General features: G+C 31.0%; 3 protein-coding genes and 1 pseudogene across 3 annotated transcripts; 1 reads left to right on the forward strand and 3 right to left on the reverse strand.

Moving 5' to 3' along the window:
• Positions 1–831: 831 nt before the first annotated feature.
• Positions 832–4163, reverse strand: LOC100783367 (uncharacterized; annotated as a pseudogene).
• A 4278-nt stretch (positions 4164–8441) lies between these two features.
• On the forward strand, positions 8442–11775 carry LOC100783909 (patatin-like protein 2). The gene is made up of 6 exons (XM_003527665.4): positions 8442–8771; positions 9162–9343; positions 9738–10086; positions 10558–10860; positions 11107–11282; positions 11657–11775. Exons 1-6 carry the CDS (start codon positions 8631–8633, stop codon positions 11748–11750), a joined length of 1245 nt encoding a protein of 414 aa, XP_003527713.1. The 5' UTR covers positions 8442–8630; the 3' UTR covers positions 11751–11775.
• A 3482-nt stretch (positions 11776–15257) lies between these two features.
• Positions 15258–16599, reverse strand: LOC100786377 (probable carboxylesterase 2). The gene has a single exon (NM_001317647.2). The coding sequence runs from the start codon at positions 16489–16491 to the stop codon at positions 15511–15513; it is 981 nt and encodes a 326-aa protein (NP_001304576.2). The 5' UTR covers positions 16492–16599; the 3' UTR covers positions 15258–15510.
• Positions 16600–18284: 1685 nt separating this feature from the next.
• LOC102660662 (uncharacterized) lies at positions 18285–19592 on the reverse strand. The gene is made up of 2 exons (XM_006581173.4): positions 19334–19592; positions 18285–19147 (listed from the first exon to the last, which is right to left on the reverse strand). The coding sequence occupies exons 1-2, from the start codon at positions 19522–19524 to the stop codon at positions 18976–18978; spliced, it is 363 nt and encodes a 120-aa protein (XP_006581236.1). The 5' UTR covers positions 19525–19592; the 3' UTR covers positions 18285–18975.
• Between the last annotated feature and the right edge of the window lie 523 nt (positions 19593–20115).

Below are 20115 nucleotides of genomic sequence, written 5' to 3' on the forward strand. Positions count from 1 at the left end.
CACTAAATCTGGAAAACAATTGCTAGTAAAAGAAAGGTGTATAACCATTTGAACCCCACTTAGATCCACTCGAACCTTTTTGTTATCACCGTTGAAAACAATTTCCCAAGAATTAAAAACGTTTAGTCAGATGAATCTGATGATTTTTAGTCCTCAACTTGCATATGCGTTAGGGAAAATTTTGAGAGGTTCTTGAAAATTTGGGTTGGCTCCTCAAGCTGGGGAAGTTGGTGGACAGAGACCACTAAATAGCGAAAAGATCGATATGTTCTCAGCAAAGAGCATTATTTATCTCGGTCACGTTATATAGTTTATTCCATGTTTAAAGAAAAATATTAAAAGTTGTTGAGTTGTATATATGATATTCTATAATAAATATCGATATCGATATGTGCCCAGTTGCCTGTGCAACGCAAAAGGCACTTATCTCTTTTAATTATGTCCCCGACGTTGCTAACATTGATTTATAAATTGTTCACCAAGTGGTTCATAAAAAAATATTCCAAGTTGATGTTTTATGTAGGCCTCACCAAAATAATTTATACAGTTATCTTTTAATTTTAAAGCGAGTGCTAGATCTTCAATATCTGACCATACTAAATCAAACCATTCTTATCTGGTAATTAATTAGATTGATAAAAAAAATTAGAAATCCCAATTTTGTTCCATTACGCTAGTTTTCTTTTCTTCTAAAAGCGACACAAAAAACGCTTGCAATAATCTTATGCCTAGTCAAAACAATTTTCATATGGTACAAGCTATATATATATTGTAGGAGCACTAAATGTAGGTCTAATCTTGTGACAAAATCTGCTACACTACTACACTCGATTAGTCTTTGAGGAGAAACCTTTGGTATGGCGTCCCTGCGAGCGATTCCTGGACCTCATCCCAGTTTTCAATCTGCTTCGATAATGCGGCTGTATGTATCTTTACTTGACGGCTCTCCAGATCTCTGTATGGCACCCTTAGAAATTCTTGAACATCCTTTAGTTTCTGCAAGATAATTGAAACTTTCAAATATGCATAGAAAAAAGTCATCAGCAACGACACATACACAAACACCCTGTTAGATTAGTCATATGACAAACCGGATAAATATTTTGTACGAATAACGTGATAACAAAAAAAAAAAATAGCCAGTCTTAAAGTGCGGTTGTTGACAAGATCCTCGTAATAGAGAACAATGTGGCCAGTGTTCTTAAAGTATGCAATGGCTTTTGCAGCTGTCTCCTTCGTTTGATTTAGCTCTGGTATCAATAATGTGATATTGAACCGCGTGGTCTATACTTGGCAAGAATGTTAGCCTGCATGCACAAACATAACTAAATCAGTTTTGCAATCAACACAAATTATATGAAGGAAGGAAGAAAAGGGTAGAGAGAGACCTCCACTCTAGAGTGCACGTGAGACTTGTGAGTTCCATTCAGTGGCTTGGCATCTTTGTCATAGGAATTCGCTACCACTGATATCATTCTACGGAGCAAGTTCCTTCTGAATAGGAATATCACAGAAACTCGTCTTCGTTCAAAGTATTCTACGATTTCCTCATGATGCTCCATCAAACCCTGTATTGAGACAAGTCATGAGAAACTAGGAAATTGAAAAAAATCATGTTAATTTACACAACAGAGATGCTCTAATAGTACATGGTTAACTTTATAACAAAACTTAATACAGTTCTTTAAGTGTTTTTGATACTGATGTTAATCAGAATTGAAATTTTATTTCAATAATCTACATAATAAATGCTTGCATTACAGATCAACGTAGGTTACCATGATAAAATTCCATTTATGATTAAAAATAACATAAAGTACCTAAAGAAATACATTTAAGTTTTTTTCTTTAATATATTGGTGTCTACCTGATTAAGCATCAACTTGAAGCCAACAGCCGCAGTGCACTCATTCTTGGAAGCACTAGAAAACCAATCAAGATTATATACACTTTATCCATTGTCTCCAAAATTGAAGAAACGTTAGCCCTTCTTTTGCCCACTGAAAATATTTCTCCTTTAGAGCTTACATTAATATGACTGTTCAAAAATGTTTCAAACCAACCGCTCCCAGATCTTTGCATTGACACAATGCAGAAAAACAGAACAGGATTGCAAGCACACTCTTCTCTGCACAATGTAGATTCGTCAATCACTCTATGTACATAATCAAACCAACCCGTAACTAGAAAAATTAAAATTAAAGACCGAACAATCAACAATCTATATATAATTTTTTTATAAAAAAAATTGACATTAAAGTATAGTAACCCCAGAATTACTAATGAAAAAACAATTTTCTGTCACTAAATTTACCAATTCGTTGATTTTAGTATTAATTGAATAATTGGACACAGATTGATTCTCCTCAGCATATACGTATATGTTACCTACTATAGATTTTGGGTTCTGGATAATGCAAGTAAGGCAGTTCCCATTCTTCCACACCAGAATGATTATAACATGGCTGCTTGAAGACAGTGATGCCTAACAACTTGGCACTTGTGTGTACACCTTTTTGCTCTAAAATAATTGTGCAAATGTATATTCCACAAAGCACGACCACGACTAAAATCACCAACCTCAATGTTAATGGGAATTTCTTGAAAGATTTTATATCCGGAGAGTCCTGTAAAGAGAAAAGTTACCGGATGTCATTCTCCAAGGAAAAATTAAGTAGTTACGAGGGTGTAATGTAAACCATGCACGTACGGGTAACTTTGACAGAAACAATGCCTAAAAGAGATAACCAGAAATTACTTTGGTTTCCATCTAAGATCTCCGTAAAGAAAATAGAAAAGAACCAAAGCAAAGAAGAGGATATTGAACGGCATTTGGTTTCATAAATTTTGTTTGAATGCTTGAGAGATGCATGGCGAGAGAAGGGGTCAGAGGGTTTAGCTGGCTAATTTCGATTGAAAAAATCAGATTAGCCTCCTAAGCAAGCAACTGCGCATCTAATGTATTTGTGAAGTTAGTAAAAAATGAAAGTAACGTAAGGGTAAGAAAAATATACACGGTAAATAAAATGCACACGTTTTTGGATTATTGAAGAAATAATATTTATTCCTCAACATGATGTGAGTTAAGCCAGAATATTTTAGCATTTTTTTTAGCAGAATATTATTTATAAAAATGAATACATGGTGATGACACGTAGTTGCATGCACATACTAACGGCAACATACTATACTATTAGTGTATGCTGTGGTATCAAGACTATATGTGTTGGATTATCAACTCTATTTGAGTGTCACGTCTTTACAAATATGTCATATTAATAATTTTTATTAAAAAGTTAATGACAGACTAACCATGGATTTAAATTGTTAAATTTTAAACACACGATAAATCAAATATGTAACAATATTTTCGAGGACAACACTTGCACAATCATAAAAATATAGAAATAAAAAATAAATTTAAACCTTTTCATTTTCACAAACGTGATTAGGATGTACGAAATTTATGCCAGCATGTTTGGATATACATTATTTTGGTTAAAAAATCACATCCGTTTTTTCTGTAAAAAAAAAATCGAAAAAATGATATTAAAAATAATGTGGCATGAAAATGTGTTGTGGTTATCTTTTGCAGGTATGGTTTTCATCTATGGAATAAAATACCAGATCTTCTCTCCTAAAAACATCTTGTTTTTTCCCATTAATTAAATCAAATCCAAATTGTCCTTTGTGGTTCGTATTAGAATTGCGTTTACGTGTAGTTCATATAAGAATTGCGGTGACGATATTAATTACGAATTTGCGAATTTAATTTTGAAATTATTACTTGCAATAAGGAAGTGCATTTTGGATTAAAGTAAGTTTGCAAAAATATCACAAAATTAGGTTCCGTTTCGGTGATTATAAGTTTTTGGTTTTTGATTTTTAAATGTAATTTTTAAAACAAAATATGTTTGACAAAAATAGAAATGAATTATTTTTAACTTAATTTCAAAATATTTTTATATTTATTATTAAAATCAAGAAAAAATATTTTATGAATTTGATTTTTAGTTTCAAAAAACACATTCTAATCATCATCATTCTACCACAACCATCATCCTCTTACCATCATCACAGTCTCCACTTGCTATTATTGTCTTCACTGTGATCATTCCATTGCAACCATCACACTCTATTGTTGTTGCTTCCACCACTACCATTGTTATCGTTTCTATGATTACACCACCATCATCACTATGATTGTCGTCACTATTTTGTCACTTTTATCATTGTTGTCACTCTCGCTATCACTATTCTAGTTCACCACTATTGTTGTCACCACTACCACCATTTTATTACTGTTATTGTCACTACCATTGACAATGTTATTACCACCATCACCACACTATTGTCACTATCATTGTCATTTCACCATTACCATCACCACCACTGTCACCTCCATTTTGTTACCTCCATCATTATTGTTGTCATTGTTGTAACTATTCGACCCCACCACTACCCTTAGTTTTAAATATGAAATTAATGTTTGACCTGATCAAGATATTTGATCACTAGGTCAATAGTGAAACAAACATATCACCAATTGACTCGTATGACCCAACATGTTTCCTTTCTTAGGCATGACTCTGCCTAGGTGAGTGAGTCACTGGTTTAATCACAAACTCATTCGGATCATACTAGGTTCAATGCATTATTAGTCCAATAGGCAATTCGATCCAGTTAGACCTCTCGATCAATGGATCATAGTTAACTCATTTTATTTATTTTCAATTTGTAGTATCTTTTTAAGAATTAAAAATAAAGAATAAACTAAAACCGAAAACTAAAGTTGATTTTGATTTTAAAAAAATTCAAAATTAAAAACAAAAAACCTCCTCGAACAAGACCTTAAGTTTTGTTTCTCCAAAACTGAATTCTCAACCAAAATTTTACTCACAAGCATATTTTTGATTGGAAATAAAACATGATTTCTAACTGATTTTAGCCTGAGCATACTTTTGAAACACTCATTCAAAATTCAAACATATCCATAGAGGATGAGACTCAACGCGGCCATGCTGGAATTCTTTAAATTCGTCGACATAACGATTCACTGACATTTTTAGACGTACGTACGTTTAAAAGTGAATAATAGTAAATCATTAATTAGTTTCTCCTCAATAAACCTCTTCATTATTCATTAATATATTAATTTAGGTCCGCGTGATGAATTGAGTTGAATTACTTGAGTGGGAAGACAAGACTCTGTCGTCAGCTACAGCAAGTTGCTTGGCATCATATTTGCATCTGGACGAACTAAAAGCAACGGATTAATGTAGTTCTATAGCATGTACTGTTACTCCAAGAAAAGTCATAATGGTGATGACAACAATCCTAAGTTGCGTGTATATTAAATTATATTAGCGCATACATTAAATTATTACGTGTGTGCAAGTCAGAGACCAAGTCCTACTCCACTAGGCCAAACCCCAGAAATTAATCTGCTTTAATCTTCCAATAAATGCTCCCTATTTGAGTGTTAATTTGGACCGTTTCTCCTTCAAGCTGGCTTCAAACCTGGATTTCAGGACGCGGGGAAACACATCAAAAGTTCCAATTCAAATTAAAATAGTGCAATGAGGCGATAGTTAATCCGTATGGTTTTTGCAAGTTCAATTCAGAACATTTTTGCATATAGCTCCCACGACAATAATTTGGACACTCTTAAAATATAGTATTGTCTAAAAATGAAAGGTGTGATATTTAAACATCAAATTAAAATATTCTTCCATCCATAAACTAATAGAGTGTTTCTATCAATTAGTAATTAGTTATTGGCTTTTGCATGTCCGTGTTTTACACTTTTACTATCAAATTTTTGTCATTTTTTTATTTATAATTAATAAATCAAATTTATGACATTATGGTTTTTTTTTTCAGATTTATGACATTATGTTTAGAAAAGATACTTCGGTGAATCAGGGTCGTGCTAAAAAATTTAGAACATTTCCTAAAATTTACATGCAAGGCCTAATTAATTTAATATAACTTATCAGTTTTTATTTTATTTATCTAAACTTGGTGAAATTTTATGTTTCACCCAAATCAAAAGTCATCATGACAGGTGATTCATATATATCCTTGCTGTATTCTAATTAGTTGATAGTTAATACAACTAAATGGTGTTATATATTAGAATATACGTACGTGAACTCCCCCAACTTTAAATTTTAATATATATATTAAAAATAGATAGAATTTATTTCTTAAAAAAATAAAAAATATTTTTTTTATAAGAAAGAACATTTTAAACAAACATATAAAAAACAAAAATTTATTTAGCTTATTTAAAAAATAAACTCAAACAAACAAGCCCTATGCCATTGCCGGTTTTAACTAAAAAGAAAATTTCTGACATCAGACAACCTAACATACATGTGCTAGCTCTAACCCATTGAGTGCAAATAAAGTCATACCACAAAGCAATTCCTACTTAAAAGACCCAAGCGATGGAGTGCTTGTTTTGTTACCTAAAATCAATTTTACAATACGGATCCATTATACTTAACGTAAAATTTATTACTAAAATTAATTTAGATGCATACTTTAATTATATTTAATTAATTCTATTAAAATTAACTTTATTCTACCAAAAAACAAAAACAACTTCACCAAAGTTTAATACAAACAGAAGAGGAATACTGGAATATGAATTATATATGAACCAGAAGGTGAAAATGCAACACAGTTCCGTATACACATCACCACATCTACCTGGCTAAACTGGACCAGTACGATCAAATTATCAATTGATTTATCAATAAATTTCTCTTTAATGCTTTAACTTTCTCATTGTTGAATTCAAAAGCTCCTATTTTAGATTAGAAGAATCCTTCGTAGCGTCAGGATTAATGCATTATAGTTCATTGACCCAAAAACAACCAGCATGATCTTTTATGTACGAAGATCAGTTCCAACTTCCATGAAGGTTCAAAAAATGGAAGATCAACTATTATATTTATTGCTTTTTAAGAACGTTGGACAGATTAAGTTTCTGACCAATGCATTAAAATTATGTACTCGTTCGGCCTTCATAATCTTCGTTCGGTTGCCTAAATATGTAGCTCGCGAAGCCATCTAATCTAATGTTCCGGTTGCGTGTCCAGCACATTAAACATGGCATATGTCACATGCACTGGGGTAATTTGCTTGTACTTATCATTTGGTAGAGTAAAACAAAATTGGGTTGATGAAAATAGAAAAGCTAAATGGAAATGAGTAAAAAATAAAGTGAAAAATAAAAGACAAGGTTTTGGTTTAAAGAGAAATAAAAATAATGAAGAAAACATATAGATAAAATAGAGTGAAAATAATTAGTGAATGCCATGTTTTTTAATTTATTTCTCTCCTCTCTCATTTTCCTGTTATCAAACACACTTTTTTTTTCATCCATTTTCCTTCTATTAAACACAGTATTTTCAAATTACTAAAAAAAAAGTAGCATAGGGATGTGTCACTAAAGCTTTTTCTTAGAAATTAAAATTGATGTACAAGAGATCATTCAATTGTTAGATTTTAAGTGAGGAGAAGCCAAATGCTACGATATCAAACTCATTTGTGAAACACATGTTTCAAAAATATTTTTGTATAATTTAAAATAAATATTTTTTTTCTTAATCAGTTTTTTTTAAGATAAAAACTATTTCTTATCTATTTATTCCTACTTTTTTAGAAATTGTGTTTGACTAAGTCTTTAATCTTTTGATCAGTTGGAGATTTTTATATATAATTTTCTCTCTCTCACGGAATACTAATAAAAAATGAATAGGCACATATACATCAAAATATCCTTTGTCTATTTTCCTTTTTTTATAAAATTATATTATATTATTATAATTATATGTTTTGGAGCATAATATTTTTTTGATTTGGGATTCGTTGAATTAACGGATTCTCATATTTTGAGAGATAGATAGATGCATATTAATTTATTCGATCAATGTGCAAGTTTCTCTTTAAGAATAATGCATAGTGTGTTTTAACTCAAACTTTTCTAAATTCTCCTTTATTATTTTATTTATTTTTAAATATTGTTATAAGAATTATTTGTGTACTAATTATATGTGAAATAATTATACTTCTATGTTTGTAATTTTAATTTCCTAATTATTTTTCTAACACCACATTCGTGGAAATTATTCGTGGGATAATAGTAGTCCTTTATTTGTCGTCGATCAACAGGAAATTAAATGCATGCAAAAGTCTACGGAAAATGCATGCAAGTCTCTAACTCATTAAGACAAAGTTTGGACCATAGAATATTCAACTCGGGACCTTAATTGACATGGTTTGGATTGGAGACATTCAACACTTTTACCGAGCCAGATACTGAACATCAACTATAGCCTTTGGCCTTTGCACGCATGACATCAAAATTCCCCTATATATAGGACCTTAAGGAAAGCCATCAAACAATATCGAAAAACTTAGAATCTACAATCTAGCCTTCATTGACACTCTTCAATTCCTCTGTAATTGCAAGTTTTCCACTGTGCAAACAATTCATAAGCTTTCGGCTTTTCTTTGGTTTCACCTTGGAAAAAATAAAACAAAAACTGAATCAAGCATATACAGACGAACTTTCAACTTTCCAAATATTCAGTGAAGTAACTTTGTGATTTATATATATGGAGAGAACATTGTCATCCCTTCTACAGATTCAGCCTCCAACCTATGGAAATTTAGTCACTATTCTCAGCATCGACGGAGGTGGTATCAGGGGCATTATCCCCGCAACTATTCTTGCTTTCCTTGAAGCCCAACTTCAGGTCTATATGCATCTATTTACATTGATGTGTGTGTGTCTATCTAAATTCTAATTATGTTTAAGGGCTTTGAGTTACCATATATACATGCGCAGTTTTTTGGCATGTATTAAAAAAAAGAGAGGCATGCATTAAACCAAATTAAAAATTGTTTGAAGTAAAAATGGATATTTAAAACCAAATATATCAAACAGCAATTCTTTTCTACACCATCAGTTTCTTAAAAATAATTAAAAACAAAGCATTGTGATAATTAGCATTTTCCTTTCTATACATTCATGGAAAGAAAACCAACAAGAATCAAGGATATATAAACCACATTATATATCTTATATGTTAATTATATAACTTAATGTAGTCTGTTAACAATTAACGATTTATATATACATGCAGGAGTTGGACGGTGAGGATGCAAGGCTTGCAGACTATTTTGATGTGATTGCTGGAACAAGCACAGGTGGTATTGTAACAGCTATGCTAAGTGCTCCAAATGATAATCAGCGTCCTCTATTTGCAGCCAAGGATATCAAGCCCTTTTACTTGGAACATTGCCCAAAGATTTTCCCACAACACAGGTATGTTAATTGTATACTCTTTTTTTTTTTATCGAACAAAAGAATTTTTATTAATCATAGACATATATCCTCATCCCTTTAATAACAGTAAATTATTGACAAATTTTAACTTTTTATCACGTGTCGATATTCACACACAATAGAAAATCTCTTGATAATATATGTATATTTACAAATGAGAAAATATTGTATCTGTACAAATTTTGTATAATAAAGATAGAGGGGAAGATGAGAAATAGTAAACTAGAAAGAAAGAAAAATGAAATATAAAGGAAAGTTGTAAAATTATAGACTATATAAAATTATAAATGTTAGGATTTTACCTTAACAATAAATATAATTCTTTACAAAATACACCATATATTATAGTTTAACTTGTACTCATTGAACACAGTGGCTTGTGGGGATCGGTAGGAAAGTTGCTGGGATCGTTGGGAGGACCAAAATACGATGGAAAATACCTTAAAGAAGTGGTGAGAGAGAAACTAGGGCAGACACGTTTGCATGAAACGCTGACGAATATAGTGATTCCCACGTTTGACATAAAGACATTGCAACCAATCATTTTCTCCTCTTACCAAATCAAGAGGTCTCCTTGCTTGGATGCTCGACTCTCTGACATATGCATCAGCACTTCTGCCGCACCTACTTATCTTCCAGCCTACCACTTCAAGAACCAAGATTCACAAGGAAACACGCACGAATTCAACCTTATTGATGGTGGCGTTTGTGCTAATAATCCGGTACTTACAAATAACTCTTTAACTAGTATTTTTAGGTTAAATTAATTTTTTTAATCTTTTAAATTATTAATTAGGTTTGATTTAATTCTTTATTATTTTTTTACTTTAATGATTTAAAATTATTTAATAATAATTTTAAATTGTCATAGAATATAATTTTTTAATACCATTAATTTAGTTTAATAGTCCCATCAAATTAAATTGATTTTAAAAATTAAAGAATGAAAATGAATAAAAAAAATCAAATTAACAAATTGAATTAGAAAAATAAATTAGAGGTCGAAAAACTTATTTAAACTTTTTTTATGAAATTGTATTTAGGAATAAATATTCAAATTTTAGTCTCTATTTTTTTTTAAATTAAGTAAAAATGAATTTTAAAAACATCATATAATTATTTAAACTATTTAGTAATATATATGTATTGTAAGCATCAATAATTATTTGGTTTTGGGACTTCTCGTGATCCAGACTTTAGTGGCGATGAATCAAGTAACAAAGCAGATAATTAATGAAAATCCGGACTTCTTTTCCATCAAGCCAATGGAATATGGTCGTTTCCTGATAATCTCTCTAGGCACTGGAACCCCTAAGAATGAACAGAAATTCAATGCACAAATGGCAGCAAAATGGGGTCTGTTGGATTGGTTAACCAATTCTGGTTCTACTCCCTTAATCGATGTGTTTACTCAGTCCAGCGCAGATATGGTTGATTTTCATCTTGCTACCGTCACTCAAGCACTGCATTCAGAAAATAATTACCTTCGGATACAGGTAATTAGCTATAACTCTAATATTATTTCTCCTTTATGTTTATTTAGAAGAGAAATGTTAGTGAGTTTCTTTTTTAATACATTTTTTAACATATATGTTTTCTGATACTGGTCAAAATTTATTAAAAATTATAATTTTTTTTAGTATTATACTTGTTATTTTATCATGGGCTTTCAATTTCGGTACTCAAAAAAAGAAAAATAATCATTTTTTTCCTTTAATTTGGGAAATTCAATCAACGTGCAGGATGATACATTGACCGGTACAGACTCTTCAGTTGATATTGCCACAAAAGAGAATTTGGAAAAACTTAGCCAAATTGGTGAGAGGTTGTTGAAGAAACCAGTATCTCAGATCAATTTGGAGGATGGTCTGTTTGAATCGGTAGGAAATGGGGAGACCAATGAAAATGCTCTCAAAAGGTAAGGTTATAATTGATGGGTCATTCAATGATTATGCCTAATGTACTTTAGTTATTATCACTATTTATTTTTTTGAAATCAGATTTTTTTTTTAAAATATGAAAATAAAGCCATGAGAAAGAATGCATGATGCATGTATCACTTAGGCTAGAGATACCCGGAGTTTTAATTAATTCCTAACACTTCAACCCAAGACAAATAGCAAAATACATGATGAAGATCCTGTCCAAAATGAAAACTTAGCAACTCACATAAATAATCCCAACAAATATATGCCAGCAAAGAAATCTTCGTAAAAGCTACCACATTCATATTCTTTGCCAGACTTATATTATACATATAAGTAAAGCTAATATTGTTGTTAATCTTTGTAGGTTTGCGAAAATACTTTCGCAAGAGAGGAGGCTCCGAGAATCAAAATCCCCTCACACTAAGAAGGTCCCAAGCTACTTTGCTCGTGAATTCTGAGTTTCCTTTCTCAAGCTAGCTATACGTTTGAGTGTTCTTCTAATCAATAAAATTAATTGTCGATTTCATGTATATTTTGTAAGAAAAATTATAAATTCTTCTTTTACAAGCAAAATTATAAATTAACATATATCGGTGGTAAAAAAAATCAGAATAAATTGAATCAAAATTATATCCAACTGTTGTAATAGTAAAACTTGTCTCTTATTATATGGTGCATTAGAAATCTTGAATGTGGAGTTCAAGGACCAACAATTAATATAGATAACTATTTTATCATTAAAAATACATTTAGTAGTCATTATCATTATAATTATAATGATAATTATTCAAAATCTGACCTTACAAATCCAAAACATTTGAACCAATACATGTTCCATTTGATAAAATAGGAGAAAAAATAGATTTGAAGGTTTTAACGAATAATGAATATGCTGTGTAAAATTAGATTTAAAGAATAACAAAGATGGCTGCAAAATTAGGATTCAAAGAATAATGAAGATAGAGGATAAAAAAGTAATGAAGGCAGATACAGAAATAGATAGGGATTCTGTTATTTTTATACAAAATTATATTTTTTTACGATAAAAAATATAAAAAAGGGGGCGTACTTAGTAAGTTGAGAAGTGAATAGCAAAAGTAAAAAATTATTTGAGTTGTAAGTTGTAACAAGATATTTTGGGCTATTAGTCTGAGGATTGAACTTGTTAATACGGGCTCTTAATGGGCTGTATTAACGTAACTGTAATATTAACACATACAATAAAAATCGTTATTCACGTTTTTCAGAGTTAAGATGCTCGAAAAGATATGCTCAAATAGTTCCAATGCCTTCTTATTTTATTTCTTATTCTCTTTTATTTTCCTTCCTCTTGGAAATGTTGTCTCAAATTATGTAATTTTTTTTAATCCACTAAGGTAAGTCCAGTAATGATGGGTTGAAAATTTGAAATAGACGCATAAAGATTTAAGTTTAACCTTCATTGCTATTATGCTTTGTTTTTTAGTTTAGAATTATGATATAGTTGTATCCATGAAAGGATAATTATAAAGATTTACTTACCTTTTTTTATAAAAATAAAATAAAATCAATTCCATCTTGTGTCCTTTCTATTTTTTTTTCTTTTTTTTTTCATCATCTCACTTATTAGTTATTATATATATTTTTCTTTGTATCTCTGTTTTCTCCATCTCAATCTAGTTTGAAATAAGATGCATAATTATAATTTCCTTGACGAAAAGATGGTAGGAGTAAATGAATAGAATGCAAGCCAAGGAATAAAATGAAATTAATTGTCCTTTTTGAAATTGTTTAAGATTTTGTGATAATTAAATAACCTAACTAATTGTTTAATTTCTAATTTGCTTCCTTTTTTTTCTCAAAAGATGGAATAAAAAATTAAAATAGTTCTTCACTTTTATCAAAGAATATTCAAATAATGATTACAATTTTATCTATTCCATGACATTTTATTTGACACGTCACGTCATGATCAGTGGATATCCTAGTAGGGCCTCAGTGATCAGCGATACAGTCTACAGATAAATGGCAACTCTTCGTTCAAACAATGTGGTACTAATCTTATGTATAATCTGCTTGTTTCTTTTGTGTATTAATGCAGAGTTATGAGGCTTTAAATCAAAGATCTGTGGTTGTGGAACCTATACATTCAGTGTTATATTAAAAGCAAGGTAATGTTGATGCTTAATTTTCTGTTGATTATAATCATCAACAAACTATGGTGTTGGCTAGGAAACACGACAGACAATTTCGACCTAGCCATCTGAGTAAACTGTATCTATCTAAATCGAGGTAAGGTTTGTGCAAATTCCATTCTAAAGCATAGCTTTTGCACTGTTTTAACTATCTTTTTTTATGAGTTTATCTTGACTTTTGTTCTTGTCCCTATTTTAGGTCCTAAATCCTGATCCATGACTTTAACCGACATCATTACTCCATTATACTAATTGATGGAAATCACGATGCATTATTGTTTAGCTTTTGTACCTTAAATGGGTGTTTGAACTTTTGTTTAAACAATAAAAAAAACGTGAGTTTACTATACGCTACAACACAAAACTTCTGCGTTAACATAATTTAAAGACACACTTTCAAACACATTGTTGTGTTAGTTGACAACTAAGTGGTACCATCTAGCAATATTCTTATGTTCTATTCTCTTCTCCTGACCCACTCTAGCTCTTATTACTGTGCCAAAAAAGCTCTGACCCTTATAAAAATTTCAGACAAAACTTAACATAATTAATTTTTTAAAATAAATATTAGTTATACATTTTCTGTAAAACACTTTATTATTAATTAAAATATAGTAAAAATTAAAAAATTATAAAAAATAGTCATAACATAAGAAATAAAATCTACAAAAATCTATGATTTCCAATAAATTTTAATTAATAATAAAATTTGTTAAAGCATAAATGATTACATGGTATAGGACTACCTCTGTCTCTACTAATATCAACGTGACACATGATTTAGTATTATTATTATTATTTTGTAAATTAAAAAACATAGATTTATACCAAGTAGAGATTGGTTGGAACTATAGTCATATACACACATGTGTTCTTAAATTATCTAATAATTTCACTTTCTAATTTTTTACTTCTTATATTATTTTTTAGTCAAAATTAACTCTAACCCCAGTAAAGAGCTACCTTTATGAATCCATGTTTGAGATTGCTTCTGCTTCACCTGTATCTTTGTTGCATGTTTAGATTACTGTTTGTAAGACATGATTTGAGTTTATGATTGGTTAAACATGATTTTTGCATTAAACAAGATGTTTGGATGTGTTAGAAACGTAATTCTAAATTGTGAACTCAAATCTCATTCAAGCACTTGGAAGTAATTTTTGCATCACTCTTAACTTGAATCATATGGTTTGTTATAAGTATACCTCTATTTAATATTGTTATTGTAGTTAAGCAAGATAAAACACAATTGGTAATTATATACACAAAATTAATGTTGATTATAAGTTTTCAAATAATACTGTGTGACAAAACCAATTTTTGAATATTTGTTATCTAAACAGAAGTTATGTTACTATAAACCCATGTTTACTTAAAATCAATTGTATAAAGTCACGTTAGTTCAAAATTAATTAATTTTACAAATGTATATCGAAAGCACACATTGATAAGATGCTTGTGCTCAGTATGACATTCTTCTCAATTCTCATATGTATTTAGTAAAATGTAGAAATATAGTCTTCCAATTGGCTCTGTTACTTTCTGGCTTTTCTGCCTCTCTGTTTCAAACAGGGATATTGTGGGCTTATGTCACGCATGCCTTATGTTCTTTTTTGACTGGAAATGATTCCTAATTTCCCTGACACTTTTGACATGTTAACAGAAATTGCGTACCTTTACCACATTTTTTTTTTTGCTTCATAACGTGTAAACTAGATAATAGAAATGAAAGACCGAGCTGCATGCCACTATGATTCTTTCTATACTAGAATTTACAACCTGGGGAGAAAATTGAAGAACGGATAATAACATTAACAAAGCACGAAGCCCACATACAAATTTATTTTATAGAAATTACAACACTGTCAGATAGTAATTAATAAAACACATGACAGTAATTATAAACAGGGAAAGAAAACAAGTTGTATGGATTTCCAACAGTGAAATACATTAAAAGAAGAGGCTTCCCAACCTTTGTTGAATTTTATTAATGGATCCACACACAACACAACACAAGAAAAAAGAACAAAATGACAGTAAACATTCAATGTTCATTAATGAAATGAGCAATGCGTTTAATCAAACTCTTTGCTTGCTCGCAGTTGGGGTTGAAGATGTGAAACACATGATCCTCCCCTGGAGTCTCGTGGAACTCAGCAGTTCCTCTCCAGTCACTGTTGCTCAACATTTTGTGATAAAGCTTCCCCCTTTCCCTCAGTATGTCTTTCTCCGCAACAGTAACAAGAACCCTATCGCAAGCAACCCCTTCAATACCCGGAGCCTCCTCCACAAAGGGGTTAATCAAAGGGTCATCGTTCCCTTTATCCGAAGGACAAACAAAACTCCACCACTTATCCACCATCTTCTTCCTCTCCGGATCAGTAATCTCCACTCCAATTGCTTCCTTTCCCCAGAAATAAGGGTTCACCATGATAAGACCCGCAACCTTGAAATCGAAACCATCATTTGTTGGAAAATTATTATTCAATTTTAAGGCCATGTAGTGTCCCAGGTTGGCACCTGCGCTGTCCCCTGCTAGGAAGACTCTGTCAAAGTCAACGTTGTCCCTGATCCAATCTTCTTGGTGGTGTTGTTTAGCACGAGAGGCGTCAGCGACCCATTGAATCGCGGACCAAGAGTCTTGGTACGCGGTGGGAAGAGGGTGTTCTGGCGCGAGCCTGTAATTGACGGAGAGAGCGACAACGTTGGCCTCGGCGACGAGGTTGTTGAGAGAGGTGTGGTAGAGAGGATCGGAGGCGGAGGAGATGCAGAAGGCGCCGCCGTGGAAGTAGACAAGTAAAGGGAGCTTATTGGCGGTTGGCGGGGTGGAATTGGGACGGTAGAGCCTGCCAGTGACGCCGGTTTCGGGGACGACGAGGATGTCTTTGGAGACAACGTTGGTGTCGGAATCGAGGCCTGCGGGAACGACTTGGGTGCCGGCAATTCTCTCGACCGTGCTGTCTTTGTGCACTCGAAGGTAAGGAGGAACATCAACCGAGATTTCCGGGCTGTTTGGAACATCCATGTGGGACTTGCCTCTCTCTGTACCGCAGTGTCCACTCGCACTAGACAACAACCAATTTTATGTTTACAACCTCATACCATTGATCTTTTTTCTTGGAGTGAATAGTGCAAATGGTTTTACAATTTCAACTAGTAAGCTGTCAATTGTTGTGGTTGTTTTCAATGCATCACACCATAACTTATTTAATTCATTAATATTAAAAAATAGTTAATTTTGTTGATAATAATAAATTTATATATTTTTTAAAAAAATATCATTATCTTTAATATTTATTTTTCTAAATACATATTAATATAATGTTTTTCTTATTTAATTAGAAGTATTTTTAGTTTAAAAATAATTAATGCATAAGATAATATAAATTAAATTTTATATAAAAGAACGAACAAATTTTAAAAATTTGATCTTATAAATAAGAAAAGGATAATAATATTTTATTATTTATATATTTTTAATATTTATAAGAATGCAAATTAAAAATATAAATTAATACCATAAAATAAATCAATATCTGTTCTCATGGAGTAGGAAAAAAAAAAAAAAGACCAAAGAGGTTTTTTGTTTTTTCTATCATGTTCCGCGTTTTATTATTAATTTAAAACAACTCTTATTCAAATCATTTAAATAATTAATTAGAAACAAATAACAGAGTGTATTGCATGATTGATTATGCATAGGCATTATTGAAGCTATAAAAGTTGGGACAATCTCATTATTTTTTCACATCACTTTAACTTTCTTTAGTCTATCTAATTAATTAACTACGAAATAGATTAGGGGAAAATTAAATTAATGAGAAGAATATACAATATTATACTATTCTATAAATTATAAAAAAATAGTATAGGATAAAGAAATGTCAAGTAAATTTTATTCAACATAAGGAGACAGGAACAAAATATATCCTAAAAGCTATTAGAAAGATTGATTAGGCATGCTTAATTTGTTTAATGAATGGAATCGTAGCCCCTCTTCTTATTCGCCGGAAGGTAGGCCCATCATTGATCCATGGGCTGTCTGAGCGTGATGATGTAAGTCACAAAATATTTGATCATTTGATGCATTTTATTTTTCTATAGACTCGTGATTCATGAATCTGGTTAATGGTTATACTAATGCATAATTCCATACGCTCACCTAACAGACATCATATTAAAGAGCGGAAACGAATAAATTTTGAAAAAAAAAACGAAATAAGAAGAAATGACAATTATTTTATATATAAAGTAAATTCTGCAAAAACAATGTTGGCAATACTCCAAGTCTCCGAATAAACTCTTATGTTATAAATTGCACACAAAAAAAACTCTTATTTTATGAATTTAAATTCTTATTTTTAATGCAATAATATTAATTTCCTTTTCTTTTTCTCCTCAAAACACTTTTATTATTATTTAATGCTTCTTTTATATGTTTTTTAATTTTAAAAGTTGTTAATTATTTTTTAATATTTCTTTTACCTTAAAATTCTGTTTTGTTTCTTTAAATCTCAATTTAATTATTTTTAATTTAAATTTTTATCTAGAAAGTTAAGTATTTATGCTCTATTTTTTATTTTTTTTGAAACGGTTATTCTTTTCTCCTTAAATTTAAATTACATAGACTTTTACTCATTTAATTAAATTATATATATCTTCACACACTACTGCAAAAACGACATTTTAAGTCGGTTAAGTAATTATTTTAACGTCAGTTTTGAACCGTCGTAATAGCCGCCGTCGTAAAAGGTGCAAGTATTTTAAAGATGGTCTTCTAAACCGTCGTTGTAAATAATATTTTTTACGACGGTTGCCATAAAACCGTCCTTATATGTATACGCGTTTTACGACGGTTGCCATAAAACCGTCTTTGTATGTATATGCGGTTTACGACGGTTGCCATAAAACCGTCCTTGTATGTATACGTATTTTATGACGGTTGCCACGAACCGTCGTTGTATATGACATGCGAAAATGAATTTTTATGCCGGTTATAAAATAACCGGCGTAGTAGGTGTAACATACTAAGACGGTTATACAATAACCGTCGTAGTATTGCTTTTTTTTTAATCTTTTTTTATTTATTTTTTGCTTGACTTTTTTTTTTGCCTTTTTTTTTAAGGTATTGCATTGGCTTTTTTTTTTAATTAATGTATCTATGAGAATTTTTAAAAAGCAGAAGTATAATGGAGAAACAACAATTAGAATAAAAAAAATGAGTCAAGAGTCAACACTAAAGAATAAAATACAAATTGTATACAGGAATCAAAATGGCCTACTAATTGATAAAAAGTGAAAAGTATATGCTGGATAAAATGATCAACAAGGTAAATATTAAAGCATTTTTTTCTTCTTGAGTTAAAGACCAGTCAAGCTTGAAGCCAAAAGGAAAAAAGAACTTGTAGCTGTTCAATGTACTCTGCATAATAAAGTGTGTTCAATGCAAAGTTACCACTCCATTCCATCGAACCTTGAGGATTGATAAAGCCATCAAGATAAGTCTTCATTAAAATTGTTCTTGAATATTGCTTCCATGGTCTTCGAAGATAAGTCCTAACCGGGTTTTGAAACAACAATATTCCAAAAAGTTCCTCGCATATCGTGATGGATGCTTCATAGAATCAGAAGCCTCTTGATTGAAGCTCTCCAGAAGATCACTTGAAGAGGTCCTAAGGATTCTGCATTATTTGTTTTATATTACAGTTGAATTTCCAATCAAAAGTATGACCCATTGTGTCAAACAAAAAGGAGTGAAAGGTCCAATATACCAAATAAACTAAATCCAACAAGACTGAAAATTGAAAACTGATTATGAAGCAATAATTTCCAAGAAAACATGCTAAGATGTACAAAAATGCACTTACTTTGAGCATCTACGAACAACTAGGTTTGCAACAGGAGAGAGCTCTCGTATAAAGTTCTTCCCAGCAGAAGGAGAATTTTCCATCTCTTCAAATTCTTCACCAAAGTAACTCTTCTTGCCAAGCAACCATTTCAATGATCCTTCTTTTACCAAACCTTCAAGCATATTTCTGGTTTTGCTAGCGACGGGCATATCTCTTTCCTCCCCACTATCTTATTGAGTTGGAATACAAGATACCCAGTACCTAATCTTTCTTAAAGTTGTTGCATTTACTGAAACATAAAAAGTTCACAAAAAAATCAGTCACACCAAATTGAATCCTCAAAACTATAAAATCAAACTACCAGGTACCAACCAAAAAGGCTCAACCTATCCACTCCCATCTGCATGACATATAGGTATTACAGTTGGAACTGAGTGATCAGACCTATAACTAATAAGCTAAAAACAATTCTTACAATTGTAAATAAACTTGTTAATAACCACTTATGGAAGAAGAAGAAAAATGAAGTAAACTTCTCAAATCAGATAAAATTAATTTATACATCTCAGCTTTTGGAGAAGTAGAGCGAGATAGTTTTTTTTTTTTTATAAAAGTTGAAGAACATAAGTTGAATTATGAAACTTTTCATAATCCTGCAAATTCTAAGATCTAGTACTGCATTATATTTCATATTGTTCCCTCTCTAGCTCTCTTTCCCATCCATGAAGTTCATAACTTGAAAAATACAATAAACTAGATAAACATAGCTTGAAACAGGAACATGAGTTAAGGAATTAAAG

The sequence above is a fragment of the Glycine max genome, chromosome 6 (assembly GCF_000004515.6).
Source record: "Glycine max cultivar Williams 82 chromosome 6, Glycine_max_v4.0, whole genome shotgun sequence".
Classification (NCBI taxonomy): domain Eukaryota; kingdom Viridiplantae; phylum Streptophyta; class Magnoliopsida; order Fabales; family Fabaceae; genus Glycine; species Glycine max.